The sequence below is a fragment of the Letharia columbiana genome (assembly GCF_014066305.1).
Source record: "Letharia columbiana isolate WasteWater2 chromosome Unknown xfSc0000006_s0, whole genome shotgun sequence".
Lineage (NCBI taxonomy): Eukaryota > Fungi > Ascomycota > Lecanoromycetes > Lecanorales > Parmeliaceae > Letharia > Letharia columbiana.
Window position 1 is genome coordinate 59,955 of NW_023501150.1, and position 20,837 is coordinate 80,791.

At 49.5% G+C, this 20,837-nt stretch overlaps 11 protein-coding genes across 11 annotated transcripts; 7 read left to right on the forward strand and 4 right to left on the reverse strand.

The window, feature by feature from the left end:
• Positions 1 to 168: 168 nt before the first annotated feature.
• On the forward strand, positions 169 to 927 carry HO173_012949 (uncharacterized protein; the record flags this gene model as incomplete). Its single annotated transcript, XM_037314778.1, has 1 exon — positions 169 to 927. One exon carries the CDS (start codon positions 169 to 171, stop codon positions 925 to 927), a length of 759 nt encoding a protein of 252 aa, XP_037158304.1.
• Positions 928 to 951: 24 nt separating this feature from the next.
• HO173_012950 (uncharacterized protein) lies at positions 952 to 2,923 on the forward strand (the record flags this gene model as incomplete). Its single annotated transcript, XM_037314779.1, has 3 exons — positions 952 to 1,477; positions 1,527 to 2,386; positions 2,444 to 2,923. 3 exons carry the CDS (start codon positions 952 to 954, stop codon positions 2,921 to 2,923), a joined length of 1,866 nt encoding a protein of 621 aa, XP_037158305.1.
• Positions 2,924 to 3,010: 87 nt separating this feature from the next.
• On the forward strand, positions 3,011 to 3,406 carry HO173_012951 (uncharacterized protein; the record flags this gene model as incomplete). Its single annotated transcript, XM_037314780.1, has 1 exon — positions 3,011 to 3,406. One exon carries the CDS (start codon positions 3,011 to 3,013, stop codon positions 3,404 to 3,406), a length of 396 nt encoding a protein of 131 aa, XP_037158306.1.
• Positions 3,407 to 4,003: 597 nt separating this feature from the next.
• On the reverse strand, positions 4,004 to 5,356 carry HO173_012952 (uncharacterized protein; the record flags this gene model as incomplete). Its single annotated transcript, XM_037314781.1, has 1 exon — positions 4,004 to 5,356. One exon carries the CDS (start codon positions 5,354 to 5,356, stop codon positions 4,004 to 4,006), a length of 1,353 nt encoding a protein of 450 aa, XP_037158307.1.
• A 420-nt stretch (positions 5,357 to 5,776) lies between these two features.
• On the reverse strand, positions 5,777 to 6,079 carry HO173_012953 (uncharacterized protein; the record flags this gene model as incomplete). The annotated part of the gene is made up of 2 exons (XM_037314782.1): positions 5,777 to 5,912; positions 6,063 to 6,079. The coding sequence occupies 2 exons, from the start codon at positions 6,077 to 6,079 to the stop codon at positions 5,777 to 5,779; spliced, it is 153 nt and encodes a 50-aa protein (XP_037158308.1).
• A 677-nt stretch (positions 6,080 to 6,756) lies between these two features.
• HO173_012954 (uncharacterized protein) lies at positions 6,757 to 8,196 on the reverse strand (the record flags this gene model as incomplete). Its single annotated transcript, XM_037314783.1, has 1 exon — positions 6,757 to 8,196. One exon carries the CDS (start codon positions 8,194 to 8,196, stop codon positions 6,757 to 6,759), a length of 1,440 nt encoding a protein of 479 aa, XP_037158309.1.
• Positions 8,197 to 9,217: 1,021 nt separating this feature from the next.
• HO173_012955 (uncharacterized protein) lies at positions 9,218 to 9,460 on the forward strand (the record flags this gene model as incomplete). Its single annotated transcript, XM_037314784.1, has 1 exon — positions 9,218 to 9,460. The coding sequence occupies one exon, from the start codon at positions 9,218 to 9,220 to the stop codon at positions 9,458 to 9,460; it is 243 nt and encodes an 80-aa protein (XP_037158310.1).
• Positions 9,461 to 9,617: 157 nt separating this feature from the next.
• Positions 9,618 to 9,971, forward strand: HO173_012956 (uncharacterized protein; the record flags this gene model as incomplete). The annotated part of the gene is made up of 1 exon (XM_037314785.1): positions 9,618 to 9,971. The coding sequence occupies one exon, from the start codon at positions 9,618 to 9,620 to the stop codon at positions 9,969 to 9,971; it is 354 nt and encodes a 117-aa protein (XP_037158311.1).
• Positions 9,972 to 14,579: 4,608 nt separating this feature from the next.
• HO173_012957 (uncharacterized protein) lies at positions 14,580 to 16,196 on the forward strand (the record flags this gene model as incomplete). Its single annotated transcript, XM_037314786.1, has 1 exon — positions 14,580 to 16,196. The coding sequence occupies one exon, from the start codon at positions 14,580 to 14,582 to the stop codon at positions 16,194 to 16,196; it is 1,617 nt and encodes a 538-aa protein (XP_037158312.1).
• A 1,225-nt stretch (positions 16,197 to 17,421) lies between these two features.
• On the reverse strand, positions 17,422 to 18,774 carry HO173_012958 (uncharacterized protein; the record flags this gene model as incomplete). Its single annotated transcript, XM_037314787.1, has 3 exons — positions 17,422 to 18,300; positions 18,374 to 18,627; positions 18,684 to 18,774. The coding sequence occupies 3 exons, from the start codon at positions 18,772 to 18,774 to the stop codon at positions 17,422 to 17,424; spliced, it is 1,224 nt and encodes a 407-aa protein (XP_037158313.1).
• A 738-nt stretch (positions 18,775 to 19,512) lies between these two features.
• Positions 19,513 to 20,099, forward strand: HO173_012959 (uncharacterized protein; the record flags this gene model as incomplete). The annotated part of the gene is made up of 2 exons (XM_037314788.1): positions 19,513 to 19,728; positions 19,860 to 20,099. The coding sequence occupies 2 exons, from the start codon at positions 19,513 to 19,515 to the stop codon at positions 20,097 to 20,099; spliced, it is 456 nt and encodes a 151-aa protein (XP_037158314.1).
• Positions 20,100 to 20,837: the final 738 nt, after the last annotated feature.

Genomic DNA, 20,837 nt, shown 5'->3' on the forward strand with positions numbered 1-20,837 from the left:
AGTATTTGTCTCTGTCCTCCGTCGCGAGATGAATCCTACGGCAGCATGAAACCGCCTCGGCAAAAGAAGTCCCCTTTCATGCCCTTACTCTTCTGTTTGATCAAGGCACGCACGGGTAGTCGTTGACTCGTGTTGTCTTTTTCCAAGTCCTGGGATTCGACGTTCATCATGTGCTTTTACGATCAGTACCAGTTCGAGTGCGGAGATTTCAAGTTCGGCCATTTCAGACGTCGTTGCAGTCGCGTTTGTCCGCGTGGAAGATCTTGCGGCTTGAAAACAGCCTACGAGGTCTTTCAACTGCAGAAGAAGTGTAGTCTCTGCGACAAGATAACGACAAATCGCCACGGGCAACAGCAGGAATGGGATCGCATAGAATGTTTAGAAAGCAAGGAGCAGGCTGATAACAAAGGGGTACAACGATCGATCGACATCATCAATCAGCTGCAGCAAGAAATCCTTAAACTTGAAATGGAGAGGCGTGGATGGCAGATCACGACACCTGACGATGATTTTGGTAATACTGGAAGTGCCAGTCTTGGGCCCACAGCTGAGAGCGCGGACCTGGTCGCCACCAGTACCGCAAGCATCGTCACCAAATCCAGTCCTTCGCCGCCATCGGACAAGCCAGAAGACAAAATTGAAGGGGACCCTTCTCTGCCGAGAGCGTCGCCGTCTGCGACAAGAGCGAGTGATGCCTTACAGCTCGCAGAATGGAAATCCTGCCCACTCAGTCTCCTTCGGGAAAGCAACTCGAAAGAGAATTGTACACGAAGAAGTACCCTGGCGAGATCGCACAGCAGCTCCGCAATCGACTCATGGATGAGCGTGGGGCCTCCCAAAATGCAGCTTTCATCAAATACAACTGCAACCACACAGGCGTCGAGAAGCTTCCCGCGGTTTCAGCTTCAAGTTTTGATTATGAGATAGCATTTCCTCGACACAATTTCCCTCATGAAGCTAGACGTGATCAAGAGCCGTATGGACAGCATTTGCGCTGAAGCGCCAACTGGATCAATAATGGATGATTTGGCGTCCGTTCATACAAGGACCCCCAGACCATGGTTGGCAATACGCCGAATGTCGCAAGATCTCGGTACCAGCGTACTGCACACCATACTGAGCATGCTGTCGGATGCCCTGATGTGCACGAGCAACATCTCACACGCTAAACCAAGCGAATTTGCACTGACCGCCGGCGAACGGAAGCTTCTAGAGGGACCATTCTATGACTGCATCTATGCGAGAAAGCTCGTCATGGTCTTCCTCCGAGATAATGTCCGAGCCTTTATTGATGGATCCAGATTTCGGGACGCTCAAGCTGCGCTCATAAACAAGCCTCAGGAATTGACTTTACTTACCGGCAAGGGTGTCGATTGTATCGAAAGAAAGGCAATATCGGCAGAGGAAAGAAGCTCAACAGGTCCTTTGGCCGCTCGCTTAGTCGGGGCATTTACTTTTTTCTCGCTTGATACTTTCGGTGAGCTTGTGAGGATGATAGCTTACAGAACCCGCTAATATTGGGCAAGAGAGTTTGTCAACGATCACCCTGTGCCATCTGTATAGAATACTACAGTGGGTTCTTCGCCAGAGTCGATGGCAGTCAATTTCAGCAGCTGTTCCTTCTTTGAGAGAGTGCCAAGGCTCGAAAGACCAATCTAGCATCGATGAATGGATTTCAAGACCCTTCCCCGGGTTCTGGACTTGCAAAAGCGGCTTCCTTCTTTGGCGATCTCCATGTTATGGTACCAAAGCTCAGACCGATGTCAGGGCTTTCTGCCTGTCGTCTATCGATGACACTGTTCTCGGCAATCTCACCAGAGTCTATTGGCATGCCCTCTGCAGACCATCTCTCCTGCCTCGACAGTGCCAAGCGAGAATTCTGCCCAAAATCCGTCTAGGTCGTACTGAATGCCGGAAATGCCACGATGCCACTCTGAGAGTGTCCAACCTGAAAGGCAATCATAAAAGGCTGCTGAGGCTTCTGATTGACCAATCATACGTAACAGGAAGCTCGAATCGAAATCTGGTCTTACGGAATCTTGAGACTCTCAAATCAACAAAAGTACAATGTTGGAACTCGAGAGCTGAAAGATTTACCAGCCTTGACGAGCCCCACGACGAAAACCGGACTAGGCATCATGACTCCAACGATATTGTGGGAGACAAGCCACACAAACTGAACCAAGGATGCACGAGAGCTTTGGATAGCGCCAATCAAATTCAGCCCAGCATCACTTCCGGCGTCAACAGTGATACGCCTAACCTTTTATTCCCTCCGGTGACGGTGTTCAGCACGATGAAGGCCACGCTCCTGAAAAGCCTCCGAGTTGTGGGTCTGAGTGAGCCATTACTAGAGAGAGGCAAATGTCGCGTGCGATGCAAATGCGTAAGCAATCCTTGGTAGTCCAAACTGAATAATTTTTGTACTGATCAAGTCCAACAGCGTTGCGGCCGTCGCATGTTTGACGACTTTATTGAGCGACAGCCTGGCGCTGCTAGAGACCTTGAGAAGCGGTTAAATAAGAGCGCTGCAACCGGCTCTGGACCTAGCCAAGATCAAAGATCGGCCACAAACTCCCGAGCAAAAAGTCCACCAACCACTGTCAGTGCCCAAAGCCCGCGTTCGTGTGATAACGATATATCATTGGAGACTCCATCTCGATCCTATGAGCCATGTTTACGGGGCAGAGCCGACGATTCAATATCCATAGATTGCGATCCGGAACGCCACTGGCTGCTAGTCTGTGCGAGATCAAAGGAGCGGCCCACGAGTCTTACGCAACTAGACCTCTGTTGCACCTCATCTGACAAGGAGCTCTTCCAGGATCTCAAGCAGACTTATGTGAGACTGAAAAGCAAATGGGCCCGGGTATTCTCATTCAAAAAGGTCCAGAGTATCCGTTTCGTTCAGGTAAGCCAATAAAAACACGCCTACAGAGGTCTCGCTTATGTAAAGGGTCAGTTTGAACTGCACATCAAAGATCTCGTAGACATCCGTAAGGTACCCGATATGCCCCCGGAAACGAGAAAACATGAATACCTCTACCAACCTTGCGACCTGGTCCCTCCCGTAGGCGAAAAGCTGATGGCGCATCTCTTCCACCACCCCGAGGATGCGAATGAGAGGTCGATAACATGTCTCCGAGCGCCGAAAAAGCGCAAAGCCAAGCTCTCAGTTTGTCCACAGCAAGGCACCAGCGTGGGATGGGGAATCCATCTCGTCGAAGGCTGGGTCGTCGCAAGAGTCTGGCTTCTCATCCTCATCTTGTTCATCTTCGGGAGCCTTGCTTTTGGCATATGCTGGGCTGCACTGCAACACGATGTTCAAACAGCTTTTGCCGTCTCGGCGTATATTGTGTCTCTCGGTGGCCTTGTCGCTGGGACTATGCAGGCTTTTATGGCATGAGGCTAGCGACGGTGTACTGGTGCAATAGCGCAGTCAGGCCGTGGGGATATGCCAGGACATACAGCTCTTCAAATTCGACCGAGATGTTGATGTCTTCGTCATCGATCGGGATTCATAATATTGTAGTGGATTCACGCCTGCGGATGCTAGGTAGTTCCGAAAGCGTAAAATTTGAGTTGAGTGTCCAAGGAAAAGGAAGGGTATTTCGCTAAGCGATGTAAGATGGGAGAACTTTAGAAAATCATTTGGCCAATCAGCTGTCTGTTTGCCTTAAAACATGCTGTTTCATCTTAGGCTGTTAAGAACACCGGCATCGCTGACTTGGGCTATGGAAGTTTTAGAGTGTCTAAGTACACGTGTCTGATGTTAGTCATGGTGTGGTGTTTTCAGAAAGGTACGGCTGTGTAGCCCTTGCGGACGATGACACAAACACGACTCAGAATTAAACAAGTCACATCATGTTGGCAACTTTGATGGAGTACGCCATTGTCTGTTGCATTAAGAGGTGTACGTGAGCTGCAGGTATGGAACAACAGATGTTGGAAAAGGCGGTTGGCGTGGGAACCTGGAGGACGGGCGGTGTGGATATAATTGGTGTCATCGCACACTGAACGAGAACAAGACTCCTTGTGCATCGCAAGCTTTTGGTATATCCCAAAAGACATTGTTTGGCGCGTCGTCCTCGGTGAACACATGAATTTCCAAGAGCTGCGGTAGCAGCACGTCCTTTACTTCCAAGGTGCTTAGTATTGCTTCACGGATTTGCTCTAACGTTCTGGATACATCTACGTCGCGCATGGAAGGCATGAAAGGCCAGGTTAGAGGCCTTAGACGAATGATCCGGATCGAAGGCGGCAGCATCTCGGGAAAGCCTCGGACACTGGAGTCAGGATCGTTGAAGAACAGAGCCAGCTCGGTGTCGATCTCTCGCAGCACTTTGAACTCGCGAAGACTACAGCTCTCAGTATATGCAGTGCCTTGGGGCAGCAAGGTCAACTTCTCAAGGCTTTGCTTAGCGTGGTGCAACAGGCCGACGCCGAGCCAGTACCAGTCCGGCAGTTGCCGTGTAGAAAGCGCATCCGATCTGAGGGAGGTAAGGGTGAAAGACTTGAGATTCTTAGTACACCCAAGTACCTCAAAAAGCGCCTTTTCGCCAATATTACAATGAATGAAAGCGAGGTCGACGATATTTAGTTCATGCGGGCGCAGGTGCCATTCGAAATCGCGCTCCTCATTGCCAATCGTTAAACCTTCTATACAACATGAGGCCAGGGAAGGTAGTGATATAAAGGAGTCGAAAATCTTCATCAAGTCAGGATCCTCCCAATCCGTGTCAATATTGATCGTGACATGCTTCAAATGGGAGAGGTATGTGCCTGCAGGTGCATTTTTGATCCTTTGAGTTGTTCTCGAAAGATATTCTATGGGCATTCCAATTGAAGATATCTCGAGATCCTCCAGGTTGGGCAGCTGGAGTAAAAGCAGAGCGAGGATTGGATGATCCTCGGTAGAGTGTTGAATGGCCTGCAGCCACTCATCTACCTCGTCTGCCCGAATGATCTGCGTTTTCTGCAGTGCGGTCCTGACGAGCTGCAAATTGTTCGAACGGCACCGAGATTTCTGGGACTTTGTAGACGCAGGACTTCGAGCACTGTCAGTTATGGCCTCCCACACAGGCCCCCAGCTGTCCACGGTCAGGCTGCGCACGTAGTGAGCGATTCGAGGTTTAGCAAGGACCTTGATTAGGAATCTAGCTAACGCAGGGTCTCGATCACCGAAATTATCGATGGATGAGAACCATTGTTTTAGTCTGCGGTGCTCTGCGAGAATCGGCGCCGCCAAGTAGGAGATAGATTTGGTGACGGCACATGCTGAACCGAGATCGCGAGGAGCGACATGCCGCAAGATCTCCAAGACGAGCTCTTTGCAAAGGTCAGAGAATCCTGCCATTTCGTTTCTGGGTAGGTGTGGTGGATGAAAGGAGAGAATGACTTCAAGAGGAAGAGTTTTTTAAACGAGTGAATACCAGCCCGTTGTATGGTGGGGCACCAGCTGAGTATATTTGAGCGCGTTAGGCCCCATCCGAATATCGGCGGCATTGAGCTTGATGACGGAGGCGGTCCTGGCCTTTCGTATCAGGGAAATGAACAATAGCAAACACTATGTAGGAGACGTTGACTGTCAAGACTATAAGAATTACAGCAAGAGTATCAGATATCTGCTGATTCTCATTATGTGCCTCGTAACTCGGAAATACAGTCTCCGAGCGAGACGCCTTGTAAATGGAGATTACTTGCCTCCTTCTCCTTTTGATATGCAGAAACAACGATAGGTTTTCTTGTCCCAGGCCCGAAAACGCAACTGGAACCGTCACACTGGCAATTTGCCTTGACAATGGCCACCTCTATCGTCTATTACGTAGAACTGGACTTGTAGTCCCGAGGATTCCGCTTCTGCATTTTGCGGCCTGACAAGCTCGATGGTCCCACCAGCTGCATTCGGAGCACTGTCTCAATCAGTCTGGAAATCGATTTCATCTCTGCCGTTGGAATTATTTTCGAGCATTCAGACAATGTCCACGAATTTATTTCGCAGGTTGAGGAACGAGAGAGAATGAGAGAGATTGAGTGGACCAAGCAAAGCCAGGGCATCTCACGCACTATTGAGAGCCATCTTTCTGGACATTACTCACCATCCTCCCAAGGAGAGGGGTTCTTAACGGAGGACTTTCATTTCCTTGGACACTGGAGGCACTGATCGAGTCGTTGGAAATACGAACGAACTGCGACATACGTTCCCGAACGTTTCCGACAAAAGCAAATCCTGACTTATCGAGTAGTGTTCACCCATCATGCGGTCAATGGCGCCATCACTGCAATCTCACGAGGCATGGTAGTTATGATCGTACATTCGATCCTTGAAGGACATCGAAATTTCGGTTTGAAAAGGAGCAGCGCTCCGTTGGTTCTACGCCCAAGATTTAGTGGGGGGCAATCCTGGATACCTTCCAACCACGAGCCTCTTAATGGCTAGTTGCTCGTGTGACACTGCTATGTGGAGCATCCTGGACGAGGAAACAGTTGAGTCAAATGTAAAATGATGGCATCTCCGTCTTTATCAACGCTATTGCATTGACGTTTTTTTTTCGAGGATCCCACCAATGCGACTTCCACCGTTACTGGCAGCGCGCCTGCTAACCAGTCCACGTTCCTACCCGTACAGCTATCGAACAAATGTAGTTCTTTTAAGTCGCCATGTGCTCTGAGATTCAGGAGACTTTCCTAGTCTGCAACCGTACTCTAGGGTTGTGGTACAGGAGAATGCCTTCGTTCTTGATCATCCTTACAGCTCTAATTTGATCCATCAGACTCATCTTCCGAATCCACGCCAATGTCAGAGATCCTCAGTCCAGATTCTTGCGCGTTCATACGAAACTTGATATCCTTCTCGCATCTAGGGCCATGGACAGTCAATCCCCAGCAGTGGATCTCATTGAGCCAATTGATCAATTCCCGCACGCTGGATGTGTTCATACAGTCTCCATGATAGACCTCTGTCATTTTACAACCTGCCCATTCGAATTCCGGGGTCAGTACAGGTACGATGCACCAGATGTCGAACTCCGATCCGGTCCAGGTAATGCCATAGTGTCTAAGGGTCTTTACAAGCGACTTCGTCCAACTCCTCCCTAGAATTCCAATGGTCTTCTTCCGCAGGATGAAGCGATTGTAGAGGACTAAAGCCGCAGCCCCGGCGACCTGGTTGAGCGCTGCCTGCTCCATTTCGTCGTCTTTTTTGAATTCAACTGTGAGGTATGGGCAGGTCATCCGTTTTTTGATTACGAAGACCATGCGTTGAAGTTGAGTCACATAATCTTGGTTGAAGGCTTGAAGAGATAACCAGAAAGCACAATCTGGACGGAGGTCGAATTCGTATTCTGTCGAATGATCGTGATTGTCGTTGGATATGACTGGCGGCTGAACCCAATTCGATGACTGCTTTAGTATAGGTCTTGCGAAGAGCTGGACCGTTCTCTCGGTTCTCCAGCAACGCTTCAGTGCCAGGTTCACGTTACGAGGTTCTGCCTTCAAGATTGTCCCAGCGGCGTAGAACGCGAATTCAGCCTCGCAAAAGCCGCTTTGGACCATGCAGACGTATTCCGCCACAATCCTGTTAACAAAGTCCTCATCGTCCTCTAGCCATAGTGTTGAATCTTTGGCTCCCCTTTCTTTTGTATAATATTGAAAGCGATTTCCCGTCGGCTCTTTGACCCCGAAATGTATGTAGGCCTTGACGGAGATGCCCGATTCAATTGCGATTGAGCGGGGAACCAGAATCCGGGAATCAAAGTCTTTGTCGTAAGGTGAAGGTCGCTTTGGCCTCTTACTGGAAGTCGTTGATGCAGATTGAGAAACTGTTTGTGAACGCAGGGTACGCTCGCTACCTGCCATACTGACCTTTTCCCACAAAGTGGTAATACTTTCTGAATCTGTCTCCGTGAGCAAAGTCGGCTCTGGTTTGAAAGATCTTGCGTCCTTCACCGTCCAGTCCTTGTAGTAGGTGTCTCTCCCACGATCAAGGCTCGATGTGCTGTAGGCTACCACCTTGCGCCGTTTCTGAGTAGGCTTGCGCTCTAATTGAGGATGATCTGAAAGAGAGAATGGGGTGCAGAAGATAGGCTGCAAAGTGTTGGGGAATTTATGTTGCTCGTAGATGTGTTCAACGAAGTGTGTCGTGCTATCTGAAGGATTTGACGTCATGCACAGCGTGTCTAAAGAGGGGCTCTGCATGTTTAGTGCGACTTTGGTGAAAATAGATACTGAGCAGTGTGGCGATGGATTTCAACGCGCGCTGCTTTTCTGATGTCGCAATGTACTGTAGCAATAGCTTTAGTCAGAAATGACGTTTGTTGTTGTCGTTGCCCGGCCAAAGTGCCAAGGAATTAGCGTGTGCAGAAAACGTTGGAATACTTGGCACTGAGAAAATCACACACACACCACCAAAAGTAGTACTGAATAGATGAATCTTCTCTCATATCGCATTCTACCACCTTCCTTATCATATTTAAAGCTTCTGTATATCTCGCTTAGCCAATTCCTATTTTCGTAGACGAGACTCTATTTAATGAGTCCACGGGCTGGCGGCATAGAGTCTATGCTCCCATCGGTCAGAACGGTCGATACCATACAGATCCAAGAAGAGGGCGTTCCTGGAGTGTGCTTCCGGCGTACACAGTGGATAAATATCTACCCTGCACTGGATTTAAGGAGGGATAATTTAATACCAAGGCCTTCTTCCGATGGCTAATCAACAAGTTACTACCTAACTGCGGTGTCTTCCCAGCCCATCGTAGTGTTATTATCATAAATAATGCCAGTATAGACTGTAATCCTCGTATCGAGGAGGTTATGGGAGAAGATTCATCTATTCAGTACTACTTTTGATAGTGTGTGTGTGATTTTCTCAGTGCCAAGTATTCCAACGTTTTCTGCACACGCTAAAAACCATGTTTTGCCTGAGCTGGCTCGCTTAACCCCGCTTGGCATTATCCTTCAACTTCTAACCTTCTGCCATCAGATTTGTCGTCAATCGCTGGTCTTTGCCATCGGTGCTTCGGCCACCTTCCAGTGAAAACTATCTGGGGAATCTGTCTGGTCAGGAGCCATAAAGCAAGCAGTCATTGGTAGGACGCTGCTAGCTGGACTTATTGTGAACGAAGTAGTTGAACCTGGTACTAAATGGCAGCATCTCCGTCTTCCCTAGCATATGTGCCTAGATACAGTCATTATGCTCTAGAGGCCTAATGACCTGATGGGCATTTACCAAGACTTGACAATTGCGCATGATTGGGCGCTCCCAGTGCTTACAATTTTTTCGCATGAGGATTACTCCATTTACATCGAATTCCGGAAATGGCACACTCTGTTCCTAACCAAAGTACAAGAAGGACTCCGTTGGGGGAAAATTTCCCAGAACAGCGCGTTTGCCAAAAAGCGAGTGGGTATCGCTTTGTTCGTGATTTGCAAATCACAGTCCGGAAAAATGCTAGGATGATTCCGAGAAGACAAAGGATGTCAACAGTCCTCAGCTGTCCCAGCCTGCTTTCTTGACTGAACGTGACCACTGAAAAAAACCCTTCGAAGACAAAGTCGACGACTTTGCAATCTTCTACCTTCTACCTCCACCGGCGTAGTTCCATCTAGTCATTACCATGTGCTACATGAACCAGTCGATTTGCATCGGCTGCTCCCACACCATCACCACCCCAGTCCGCCACCTCTCTCCACGCACACCGGACCTGCTTCACAAAATCTGCTCTGGCAGAAACGATGTCGTATGCCATACCCGACACCACAGTATCGAGTTCTGCCTCTTCTGCTACGAGAATAAGCTCAAAGCCATAGAGGCGCAGTTTACCTTCAAGGCGAGGGTTGAGATGGAAAAGGGAAAGTTGCTGGGATTTGGGAAGGGTCAACTTGAGGAGGTGAGGAAAAGGTTGACGAAGGAGTGGAAGAGGGAGGTGAGGAGATTGAATGTCGAATGGGAGGGTATGTGGAGCGTCTAAGAGTGGGGTTTGTTGTCCGGGATAACGTTCTTTTATGTGCGTGAATTTTCTTGTGTCGTTCTCAAAAAATGAGAAAGGAGCCAAAAATGTGCTAATCTCTTCTCAGGAAAGTCAAATGCCTAAGGAGGCAGTTTCTGGCAGTTTCTCCGGCAATGATTGCATAACTAATAACACTGGTGGAGGTTGTAGCGTATTACCGGCCGGAGACGTTCGGTCTCGCTTCGGGATCCGGTGGATCTTGCATATGGCGTGCCGGGCTACTTTTCCTGCCAATGACATCAATTCTTGGATCGAAGCCACTGAACCGACCAAGCATAACAGTCAAGGGCTACTTGATGGCATACAATATCTCCGAAGAGAAGATTCTGGTGTTGTGTTTATCCTGCATCTACTACTTCATCGCGTCACCGAGAAGCAACAAGGAATTCAGATTCCTGAAAGTAAATATTCGAGGTCGTAAACATGACAAAGAACAAGTGAAGGAAAGCTACACTGGATCTACGAAGATGGAGTCTCTGGTCATGGCGGTCGTGCGAACAATATGAATGGCAATCGACATGCTGTCAAGATTGAAGAATTTCATGCGGCTTCCCGTGTCCATTTCCCCAAACCTAGGCTTTCGGCGGATCGAAGCCATCCAGAACGATTTTCGCCACATACAATAGTATTTGGAGACCGCGGGCTATCGGAGAAAGTACCTGCCGCGATGAGTACGTGGACTGAGGATAGCGTACACCCATTCCAACGATGCCGTGAAAGTAGAACGAACACCTCCGAATGACTTCCTACACCATTCGGGAGATCAGCATTCTCCTCGTATCCGATCCATTCGTGCGGCCGATCAAGCTAAGAAATGGAATATAAATTCGCTCGTCACATCTTGCTTCGTCCTAGTCGATGACCAGAGCCAGTGATTTGAGGGCTCCGAGAAATCGTTTGGAAAGCAGTTCATGTCAACTGGCTGTCTTCAACGAAGGCTGTGAATGGTGAGTAACGTGCAGCGACTGCCTCTGCCTGCAGTACAACGGTAAGTTCGGGCTCGAGGAGCTCGTGCTTGCTCTGCATGTTGATTTGAGTGTGGTAGTGTGTTAGACGGCGCTATCGGCGGGATCTGCTGGCGAAGATCGGTGGTAGCGTGTTGGGCATTGACTGCCCTCTCTCGGATTGATAGTGACGATTCTCTGCTCAGCGTAGAGCATCAAGTGATGTTTCGATCAAGGATCGTTGAACAGCAAGACACTCTAGAGACCACCTCAAGCTAGACAATCTGGAATACACATTCCAAGTGCGCAGAGCAAGTTGATATAGACTTGTTTTCGAGCTCAAGACGATGTTGTAGATTGAGTGAGAGTCTATTCACCTCGAGACGGCCTTATGCGCTGAACTCGCTGGGTGTTTTCAACCATCTTCGCGGTATTCGCTCGCGGCGTAAATTATTCGGAACTTGTCAAGCAGCTGCAGGTGGCAAGTATTTTATTCGAGGGCGTATTCGCCGGCCTTCCTCTCCCCTGTTGTGAGTCTCCTTTCGGTGTTGTAGTATCTTCAAGAATTCTAGGTTGGTCCAAGCTTCAACCTTTCATGGTAGTAATACAAAAGGGCCCTCGGTGCTGACTATGTATGACGGACGATGTATTTGTATCCTTGATGGGTACTTGACGGCCTTCCTTCCCCTCGTCGTAGGTTTTCCGTATGGTGGCTTCACAATCGGCCGGGTCCATCCGTCTCTGTACTCACCGATAGAAAACGGGCGTTATTTGTGGTTGCTTTTTTGATTTTCTCTCTCGGTATGTAGGGGTTTGTATGGTTTTTTTGACGTTTGGTGACACCTCTGTGTGTGGTGGATTTTTGGAGGGGGATCCGATCCTCTTTTGGTTCGTTGATTGTATCACTGTGGTGCCTATCGATCGAACATCCTTGATGCTGAATTTCGGCTGCCTCGTCTATGACCACGTAGCTATAGATGAACAAATTGGATTTCGCCATGGAGTACTTTCTGAAGATTACCCAGTTTGAGGGCTTAACGTTTTTAGCCTTCTTAATGTCAGTACAGAAAACGTTTCTTGGGTAAATAAGTAACTTGCTATGTACGCATATACAGGTGGTTAGACCTTTCCTACTGTAAAGAACTCCCTGGTCTGTTTTGGCTTCATAACACCCTACCCACAGGTTTAGCATCAGCTAAGGACTTATGGTGAGACTATTGAATGCATACTAAGATAGTCCTCTTTGGTCATAGAACCGGTTTCACGTGTCAGATTGGGCGTGCTGATCAAAGATGCATCGGAGCTGCGACGAGGGGTTTGATATTGGCGACACCATGGCATGGGAATTTGTGCATTGAGAATGCGCCTGTTTGGCATGGGAATTTGCTGAAAAGCCACTGGAACATGTGGGCGCGAGCGGCTTGATATGGCGGGGAGTGTTGCTTGCGAACTCCATGTTCATGAGATCCGGGTCAGCATGGTCAGAGTAATTGGGATTCTTTGGGTAGTTGAACACAATCCTCAACAACGACGAGTAAACATTGACGAGGTCTTTCAAGGCAGTTTGGCAATGCAGAAAAGCCCTGCGACCGGGCGTGGAGGTGGCAAATCCTAACGCCTCTCATGTCCGACGCGCCTAAATTGCTCTGCTCCCTCCCCTTCGCTACGGACTTGAATGATACGAGATAACTTGTGTTATCAGTTGATGTTCTAAACATGAAAAGGCGATCGGCACTCCTTCGTGCCTTTGTGCGAAACGCGCTCATCCGCTGGTTCTACACTTGCACTGGACCCCTGGCATCGCTCTGAAGTGCTAGCAGCCTGTCGTGGCCTAGACACGAGCTCAAATCAAACCACAGTGAAAGTATATCTATGTACCTCTTAGAACAGACCGTCTAGCCCAATCTCCTTTTGCCGAATGGCGTGTTATCGCATAAGGTGTTTGTAATTACATGCAGTTCTTGTTGAAGTTCTGCTTCCGAGATCGAGAAGACAAAGTACTGCTTGCCAGCGCTGGGTGAGTAACAATGAAAGCATCATGAATGTTGTGGAAACAAAGTTGCGCTTCTAAATGTCAGTGAACAAAGTAAAGTTGAAAGATGGCCTATTCCAATTATTTGACGGCATCGATGTTTTAGACAGACTTGGCCATCGTCTTTCTCCTCAAACTTTCAGCGAGTCCGATTATTTTAATGACTGCGGGGCTGATACTGTTATCGCGGATCTCTTTTTAACACTAAATAAAACTTCGACAAGGACGGCCCATCGAAGTTGTCCAGACCACGTACTCTCTTGAACAAAAATCCGTGCACATAACTCGTGATGGTACTCTTGTCTCCTCGGTATTCAATCTCATCGCACTTATTTGGTCGATGACCCGGAAGCTTTATAATCCCAGTGCCACATGGAAGTTTCTGCTTTCATGATACGCAATCGCCGGCCATTCTTTACAGACTCGTATTCCTGTCGGTAGCGAAGTAGCTTCCTCTGAGATTGACGTTTCACCATTCCCAATTTCCTTACTCTATTATCGTAGTAGATGGGCCATACCACCCGTAGATTCACTCGGCGATGATCCCCAGGCGGCGACCAACAGTACGCCCGGACTGCTAGGAGATCTCTTGTCATGTGAATTGCTGCTTCTTGCTTGGATGGGGGAAACTCTGTAGAATGGAGCATAACGTGGACCTTTTGCACATTGGGACTTTTGGCTCATACTCCCTAGCCCTCATATTTGTTAGAAGAAGTCCCCATCAAAGGCCTCGTTGACGACCAACAAAGGGTGAGTGGACGAGTATACAATTTTGTCGTAAAATACGCTCTGATACTTCAACTTGTTCGAAGCAGTAACCTGGGGGTCATGCGCCTTGCGAGTCTGAATAATGACAAATATCTGGAACACAGTAAGCGAGTAAAAGAGAAGTAGAGACAAGCAGTTGGTTACCAGCTTTTCCTACGGTGAAAAAGCGTCGTGGGTTTTTCGGAACTTCTAAAATGCTCTATGCATAGGTTTAGTAGCAGTAAAAGGCTCGCGGATATTGAACCATTGTACCGAGATATACCTTCTTTGACGAAGAGACACTTTCGCGCAGTGAATCATTTTCCTCCTCGGCGCTTCGGTCAACCTTGGTTCCCTACGAATTACACTGAATGGTGCGATATTCCGGGGCCAAGGTCAAGCGATTTTGTGATTTTGTGAGGATGCTGGGTCGTTTGCTTGCCGCTGGCGCACTGTTAAGGTATCTGAGCGTCTGCCTTTTGGGATGGCCCAGGTTGTTCAGGTTTATCCTTCCGAGTCTCATGGCTCATCAGTGGGTAGAGAAACCCTAGTCTTCTGGCCGAAGACTATACTTGTATGGTGAGCAAGGCGGTCAGAGACTCTTTTAATCACACTATTTGCAAACGACTAGCTCCGTAACTACGGAATTTCGGATTTATCGGATTTAGACCAGGCATAGGTACTCCGGGTAGCCGGCATCGCGTAATTAGCGTCATACGCGCCTTAGCACGCTTACGTAAGGTACTTGAGAAATGCTTCGCCTACGCCAAAGGTTTTCACTGTCTCGTAGTCACACAAGATCCAAAGAAGACATTGACATTGGTCTATCAAGGACAGCTCGTCAAAATGGCAACCACAGCTATCGTCCCGCATTCACCTCGAATGGGTTCCACCGCATTCCCCCTCAATCGTCTACCCATTGAAATCATACACATGGTCTTCGAACAATTGACGCGAGGATACCAACAGCGAGACATCGCCTGCCTACGCCTTGTCTGCAAACGCTTCGCTGATATCGGCAACTACCACCTCCTCTCCGAAGTCCATCTCTTCTTCAAATCCAGCCAATTTGAACAGCTCCGCCAGATCTCCGAACATCCCACCATCAGCAAGAAAGTCAACACCCTCTTCTACGAAGCCGACACCATGGAAGGATATGGCTCAATGCAAGTATGGAAAGAGAACATTTGTGTTCCGGGTTGGTATAAGAATCTGTCACCGGGGGATCTCCATCCTCCTCCACCAACGGCTAGTGAGAGGGAGCAGCGGGCTTACAAACGCGATCTGAAGAAGACGATGCACGGGCCTAAATTCACGCACTCAGATAGGTTGCTGACAAGGGCATACGACATATTCCAGGGGTACCTAGCGGATCAGGAAAGCATTCGAGCGCAAGACTACAATGTGAAGATGCTAAAGGATGCTATGATCAAGATGCCGAACCTGAAGACCATCGAGATGTCAACAGAGTGTTGTCTCAACAGTGGCCGTAGTACGAGGATGGAGCAAGCTTTCAAGGATGGACTGTCAGCTCCATATGGGGACAGGTCAACAGCGGAAGGCTGTGGGGTCGGGCAATTACGGTCTCTACTCCTCGCCGCAGATGTTGCTGGTCTGGAGCTCGAGACGCTTTCTGCCGGTAACCTGGACTGGCGCTTCTTCATGGACCCAAGCAAGCAGAATCTCGAGGCATTGTCTGCCGACAACATGGATAACGTGGACTGGAGTCTCTTCATGGATTCAAGCAAGCAGAACCCCGAAGTCCTGCGGAAGATGCAAAGAGCTGTACGGTCTCTACGAACCCTTAAGCTGTACATCTCAACCAGCAGCGAGTACGACTATGACATGTATTTCGACGATCTCAGTCACGTCATGGTACCAGAGTGTGCCAAGTACCTGCACGAAACTTCCCATCTCAAAGACTTCATCACCGCGAGCCCAGACCTTGAGCGCTTGGACATCAACTTCGACTGCGACGATCCTTACCCTCCGGCTAGCCTTTGTGATAGTGTTGGCACCTTCAAATGGCATGCTCTACGCGTCGCAGCCTTCGCCTACATCAGCGCCGACGAAGACTGCCTGGTCCAGTTCTTCGCCAGACACGCTAGCACCCTGCGAAAGATCCGCCTGGATACGATCCTCCTGACCACAGGATCATGGGCACCCCTAATACAACGCGCACGCAAAGTCCTCAAGCTAGAGAAAGCAGTCCTCTCTGGCAAGCTGAGAAGCAACGATCCGGAAGAGTCCTACTATTTCGACCTCCCGGCCGGTCTCAATGGGGGCAAGAGGGCGAAGATCGAGGTTGCGGTTGAGGAATATTTGGTCAAGGGTGGTGCTGCGCCGTTGCTGGATTTGAACGCTCTGGCCGAGGAGCATTACCGTGCTTATGTGTATCCGGACGAGGATGCTTGGGAGTATGTGGATACGGAGTCCGACGAGGCCATCATGGATCGATTCTGATTCACCACCGCCGCCTAGATTGTTGAGTCGACTGTACGTTTTACAACAGGAGTGTGGCAAGCGAGATGGACCGCATGAGGCAATCACCGACTGTACGGAAGCCCCATGCTCTGTCTGATACGATAGGAGAATTTCTGATGCATCGATTACTTTCAACAAGGGGAGTCGCTTGTCTATCTGATACGATAGGAGCTTTCTGATGCATCGATTACTTTTAACAAGGGGAGTCGCTTGTCACGCTTGTGTATGATGGAAGTTGTATGGAGGATTTTCTTCGTACATACGAGGGCACATCAAGCATACTTACTTCGGGTTACATCTCCGCTCCGTCGTATTCAATTCTTGTACCATAATCTTTCTCATGCGTTGTTGTTAGGAGGATACATAGCACACAAACAGCCGCTTCTCGATTGTACCAATAGGAGTCCTTCCACAATTAATAACCTTTCCTCATCCATGGGTTGTTAAAAGCATATATAGCCCACAAACAGCCGCTTCTCAGTTGTACCAATAAGCAGTCCTTCCACAAATCACAACCCCTCCTCATCCGTCGCCGTTACAACCATACATAACCCTCACACACACACACACACATCCGCTTCTAAAATCATACCAATAAACCCTCTTGCCTCATATAACAAACAACCCCCCTTCCCCATCTTCCTCCCTCATCCCCTGTCACCAGAACCATTCCCCCCCCTCCCCTCCAACCCCATCCCTCTAACACACACAAACAGCCCCACTCCTCACACTAGATGAACCCCTCCATGCGCAGATGAGTAGCAGAATTGCATTGAGTGTGTATGTAGATCGAACTCGTTGCTCTATCCATTCCTGGCATCTGGGACATGTGGACTTGATTCGTTGATGGTGTCTAGCGGTATGGTATCTCTCGTGGGTTTGCGCTTGGATGGATGGATGGGTAGGGTGGTTGGTTGGTTGGTTAGGTAGTTGGTTGGGACAGCTCTTACGTGGAGGTTGGTGGGCGGGGGGGGGGGATGGGATTTGGTGAGGTGAGGTGAGGTGAGGTGAGGGTCGGTTGTGGTCTTGAGTCGAATGGTTTGGTTGGGGTTGATGGCGTAGGTGGTATGTGCGGTTTAGAGGTGTATGTACGGGGGAGGATTATGTTGACTTGATAGGATATGGCAGCTATTGATGATTGACGTGAGAAGCAGGAGTGGTAGATAGTGACGTGAGAAGATGGCTATGTGCTAAAATAGACGTTCTAGCTCCCCGGCACGATCAAAGGAGATGCTGTTCCATTAACCAACAGCCCTTGAATCGTATCCAGCGCTGCCATTTGCTGCCCCAACCCTTTCGTGCCGTCCCAACCCCCAACATACCACTTCGTCCCGCAGACACTCGCGTTCATCCCCGAGCAGGACAGCGCCGCCGCTTGCGCCGACGAGGTTACCAGATCCAAGACTTGCGCCTTCAGACTCGGCAGCATCTGCGTGGCGGCGACCATCCAGCGCGAAAGATACGCTTTGAAGCTGAACTGGTCGTTGTTGCATGTGGAGGCTTCTTCGCACATGAATTCGAATAAGACGTTGGTGGCGTTGGGGAAGGGGGAAAAGAAAATGTGCTGCGCGCCGGTCAGGAGACCTTGGGCTCGTGTCGCCCAGAGGGAGGTGCTGTTGGGAGAGGAGGCGATGTTGGCGAGGACGGCGGTGCCGAGGAGCATCGTTCCTGCGTTGTAGGACCATTGGTCGTGATCAATACCGGTGCAATTTATGGTGTCGTCTGTGCCGTCGTAGACGTAGTAGTTGCCATCCAGTAACCCAACCCTCGCCATCCAGTCGTACGTCTTCTCCGCCCAGTCGCTGTAGGTGCTATTGCCCGTGTATCTTGCAAGACGTGCGGCGAGTTGGAAAAAGCCGCCGTTGGCAATGGAGGATTTGTAGTAGAATCCAGCGTTGTTGGGGTTGAATTGCCATTGCAACCCGCCGTTGCAGGTGGACGTGTTCCAGCGCGGGCCAGCCATGTCGTTGAAGACACCTTTGGCAAGCTCGATGTAGGTGACGTTGGCGGTAGAGGGAAGGGGGAAGGAACGCTCGGCGGCGGTCATGGCGGTGAGGCCCCAGAAGACTTGGTCGTCGTTGCCCTAATGTCATCCTCCATCAGTACTATTCCTATCAATGATAACTCCTGCAAATGAGAGCAAGGTGACGACTCACAAGTTGGCCCGCTTCCTCCGGCATCATGAAATCGTCCGTCGGGCTTGCTTGGGCCAGTATAGCTTGCGACACCACATCGTTGTAGCTGGTGTCGCCGGTGTAGTGCCAGTATTCTACCATTCCCCCCCACATCGCGCCGGCTTCCCACCAATAGTATGGAACAGAGAGGAGGCCAGGCTCTTTTCCGGTTTGGTTGCCGGTGTAGTAGGTCATCATGCCATAGGCTATCGTGGAGGCGGCGCTGCGGATGGAGTCTAGGAGAGGTGATGTTAATGGGCTGCTTTAAGAGTTGCAAGAGGGTAAGAAGTACTATCATCGGTGACATCTAGGAGAATAGCATGAGCAACTGTCGCTCCTGCTATGGCGGCGCAAAGGTTCGCTCCCGTGGTGGAGAAGAACATAGTGAGGCAGATGGGAGCAGCGGGGTCTGATGGAAGTGCATGCTGCAGAGGTTAGACGCAGATGCTGCCATGTTTATAAAGACCGTCTTGCTTCTGCTAATCTTGTGGGGAAGCCCCGTGCGTTTCCTCTTGGCCAGGGGGATTGGAGGTTGGTTTCCGTAAAAGAAAGCTGCTGAGAGGTCATGTCGTCGACTAGAATGACCCTAGTGGAGATTTGATTGACCACCTGCTCCAAGCATGCTAGCGGCCGTTGACCAACGAGGGAACCTCGGACGTTGTCTTCACCTTCTTCGTTCATCACCCTCCCCCCCTTTTCTCGCCCGTACATACTGAATGTTTAGTCTCGCGGCTTTCACCTTACAACACTTCAATATTGAGCCGAACAGAGAAGCCTGCTTTAGAAGTAGAAATTTGGATGACTGTCTCTGGCTCCTTTTTTCAACCTGTTGGCAGAGGACTGGAATATGACCAAACAAGTCTACTTCTTATGGTTCATCAGAATGTCGAAAAGAAAATGTGGAGAGATATTCGACCTTCGTTTTAATCTCCCCCCCGTCACAAAGCGTCTCTAGCTCGAATCCTTGCTGTATGTCTATGCATCTCTTGACATCTAGTGTGGTAGCATACCCTAAATGCTGAGTTTACCTTATGTTTTTCTTTTTCCTACTGGAAAACGTGAATGTTGTATAGCTTGAACTATGACTTGTCAAAATTAAAAGTTACACTGTGCTCTCAAACATGAGTCAATCCCCACTCACTTTTGAGGACGACGAGGTCTTCGTGTCCGCTCTCGAGTATACCGCTACTACCTATGAAAACGATAGAGTCCGTAAATTGACCCAAAAATGCGATCGCCACCTCATCCCGCCTCTCTTCCTAATCTGTTTCTACGCCTTCATCGATCGCATCAACATCGGCAATGCCCGCATCCAAGGCTTGGGAACAGACCTTCGCGTGACGGGCAATCAATAAAGTCCCTCTCGTCGTCTTTTCCATCCCCTTGATCATCTTTGAGGCACTTAGAAATCTCGGCATGAGGACGACCTCCCTACCAGTATGGAATTGCGGCTAAACCTTGTCCATAGGTGTCTTCACAAATTGTTAAGGGTAGTAAAGACATATGGAGGATTGATTGCCATGAGGGTTTTGTAGGTATCTTCCAAGCTGTGTCTTATCTCAGGCATTGTCTTCCTCCTCGCGGCATACTATCCGCGCTCTCAGCTACAATAAAGACCAAGCGTCTTGATTTGTTCAACCGCTTCGCCTCCGCTTTTGGTGGGTTGCTGGCTTATGCGATTGCGGGGACGGCGGGCACGGATGGCTAATTGAGGTGGAAGTGGATATTCATCATCAAGATCCTTATTAGTATGGCTATTGGCCTGTTCTGCCTTTTCACTTATTTCAGATTAACCACCTAAGGCGACCTTTCCGAACGGATGAGAGGGAGAACGAAAGCTACTCGAGGCGAGAATCTTCGAAGGCGCAACTCAGGACAGGATGAATATCCCTGATGCTCAGGCGGCCAAACGCCCACTTACGCATCGAAAGATCTAACTCAGATAAGCCCGTCTATCCTGCCAATCCATGCCAAGTCGCTCTACTCCGTTCCTGACCATACCAACATCCAAATCTACACAGCCACCTCCGCAACAGCCCATCCCTATCAACCTCTTCGGCCCCATCCTCGCCCTCTAAACCCTCTCCTCCTCCCTCCACACCACCGCCTCCCTCCCGCTCCAACCGCCCTCCCTCCCTCCCTCCGACCAAATCCGCCCAGTTACTTATTCAGCTTCTTCGGCATTCTCACCTCATCGCATCAGAGCGGGGTTCAGTAAAATGACCGCTCGATACAATACGATACGATATGCGGTTCCCGACTTCGTTCGAAGCTGAATCGGGCCCCATATCTCGGTTTCGCTGCTTTGGTGCTTGATGGCGAATGACCTGCGCGGGAAATACAAGACTGCTAGTTTGCAGATCGGCGTAGGGTATTCGATCGAGGTTGGTACTGGTCTTTCTTGTCTTCCCGGCTTGCTATGGAGGGGTCGTTTTAGGAGAGGATG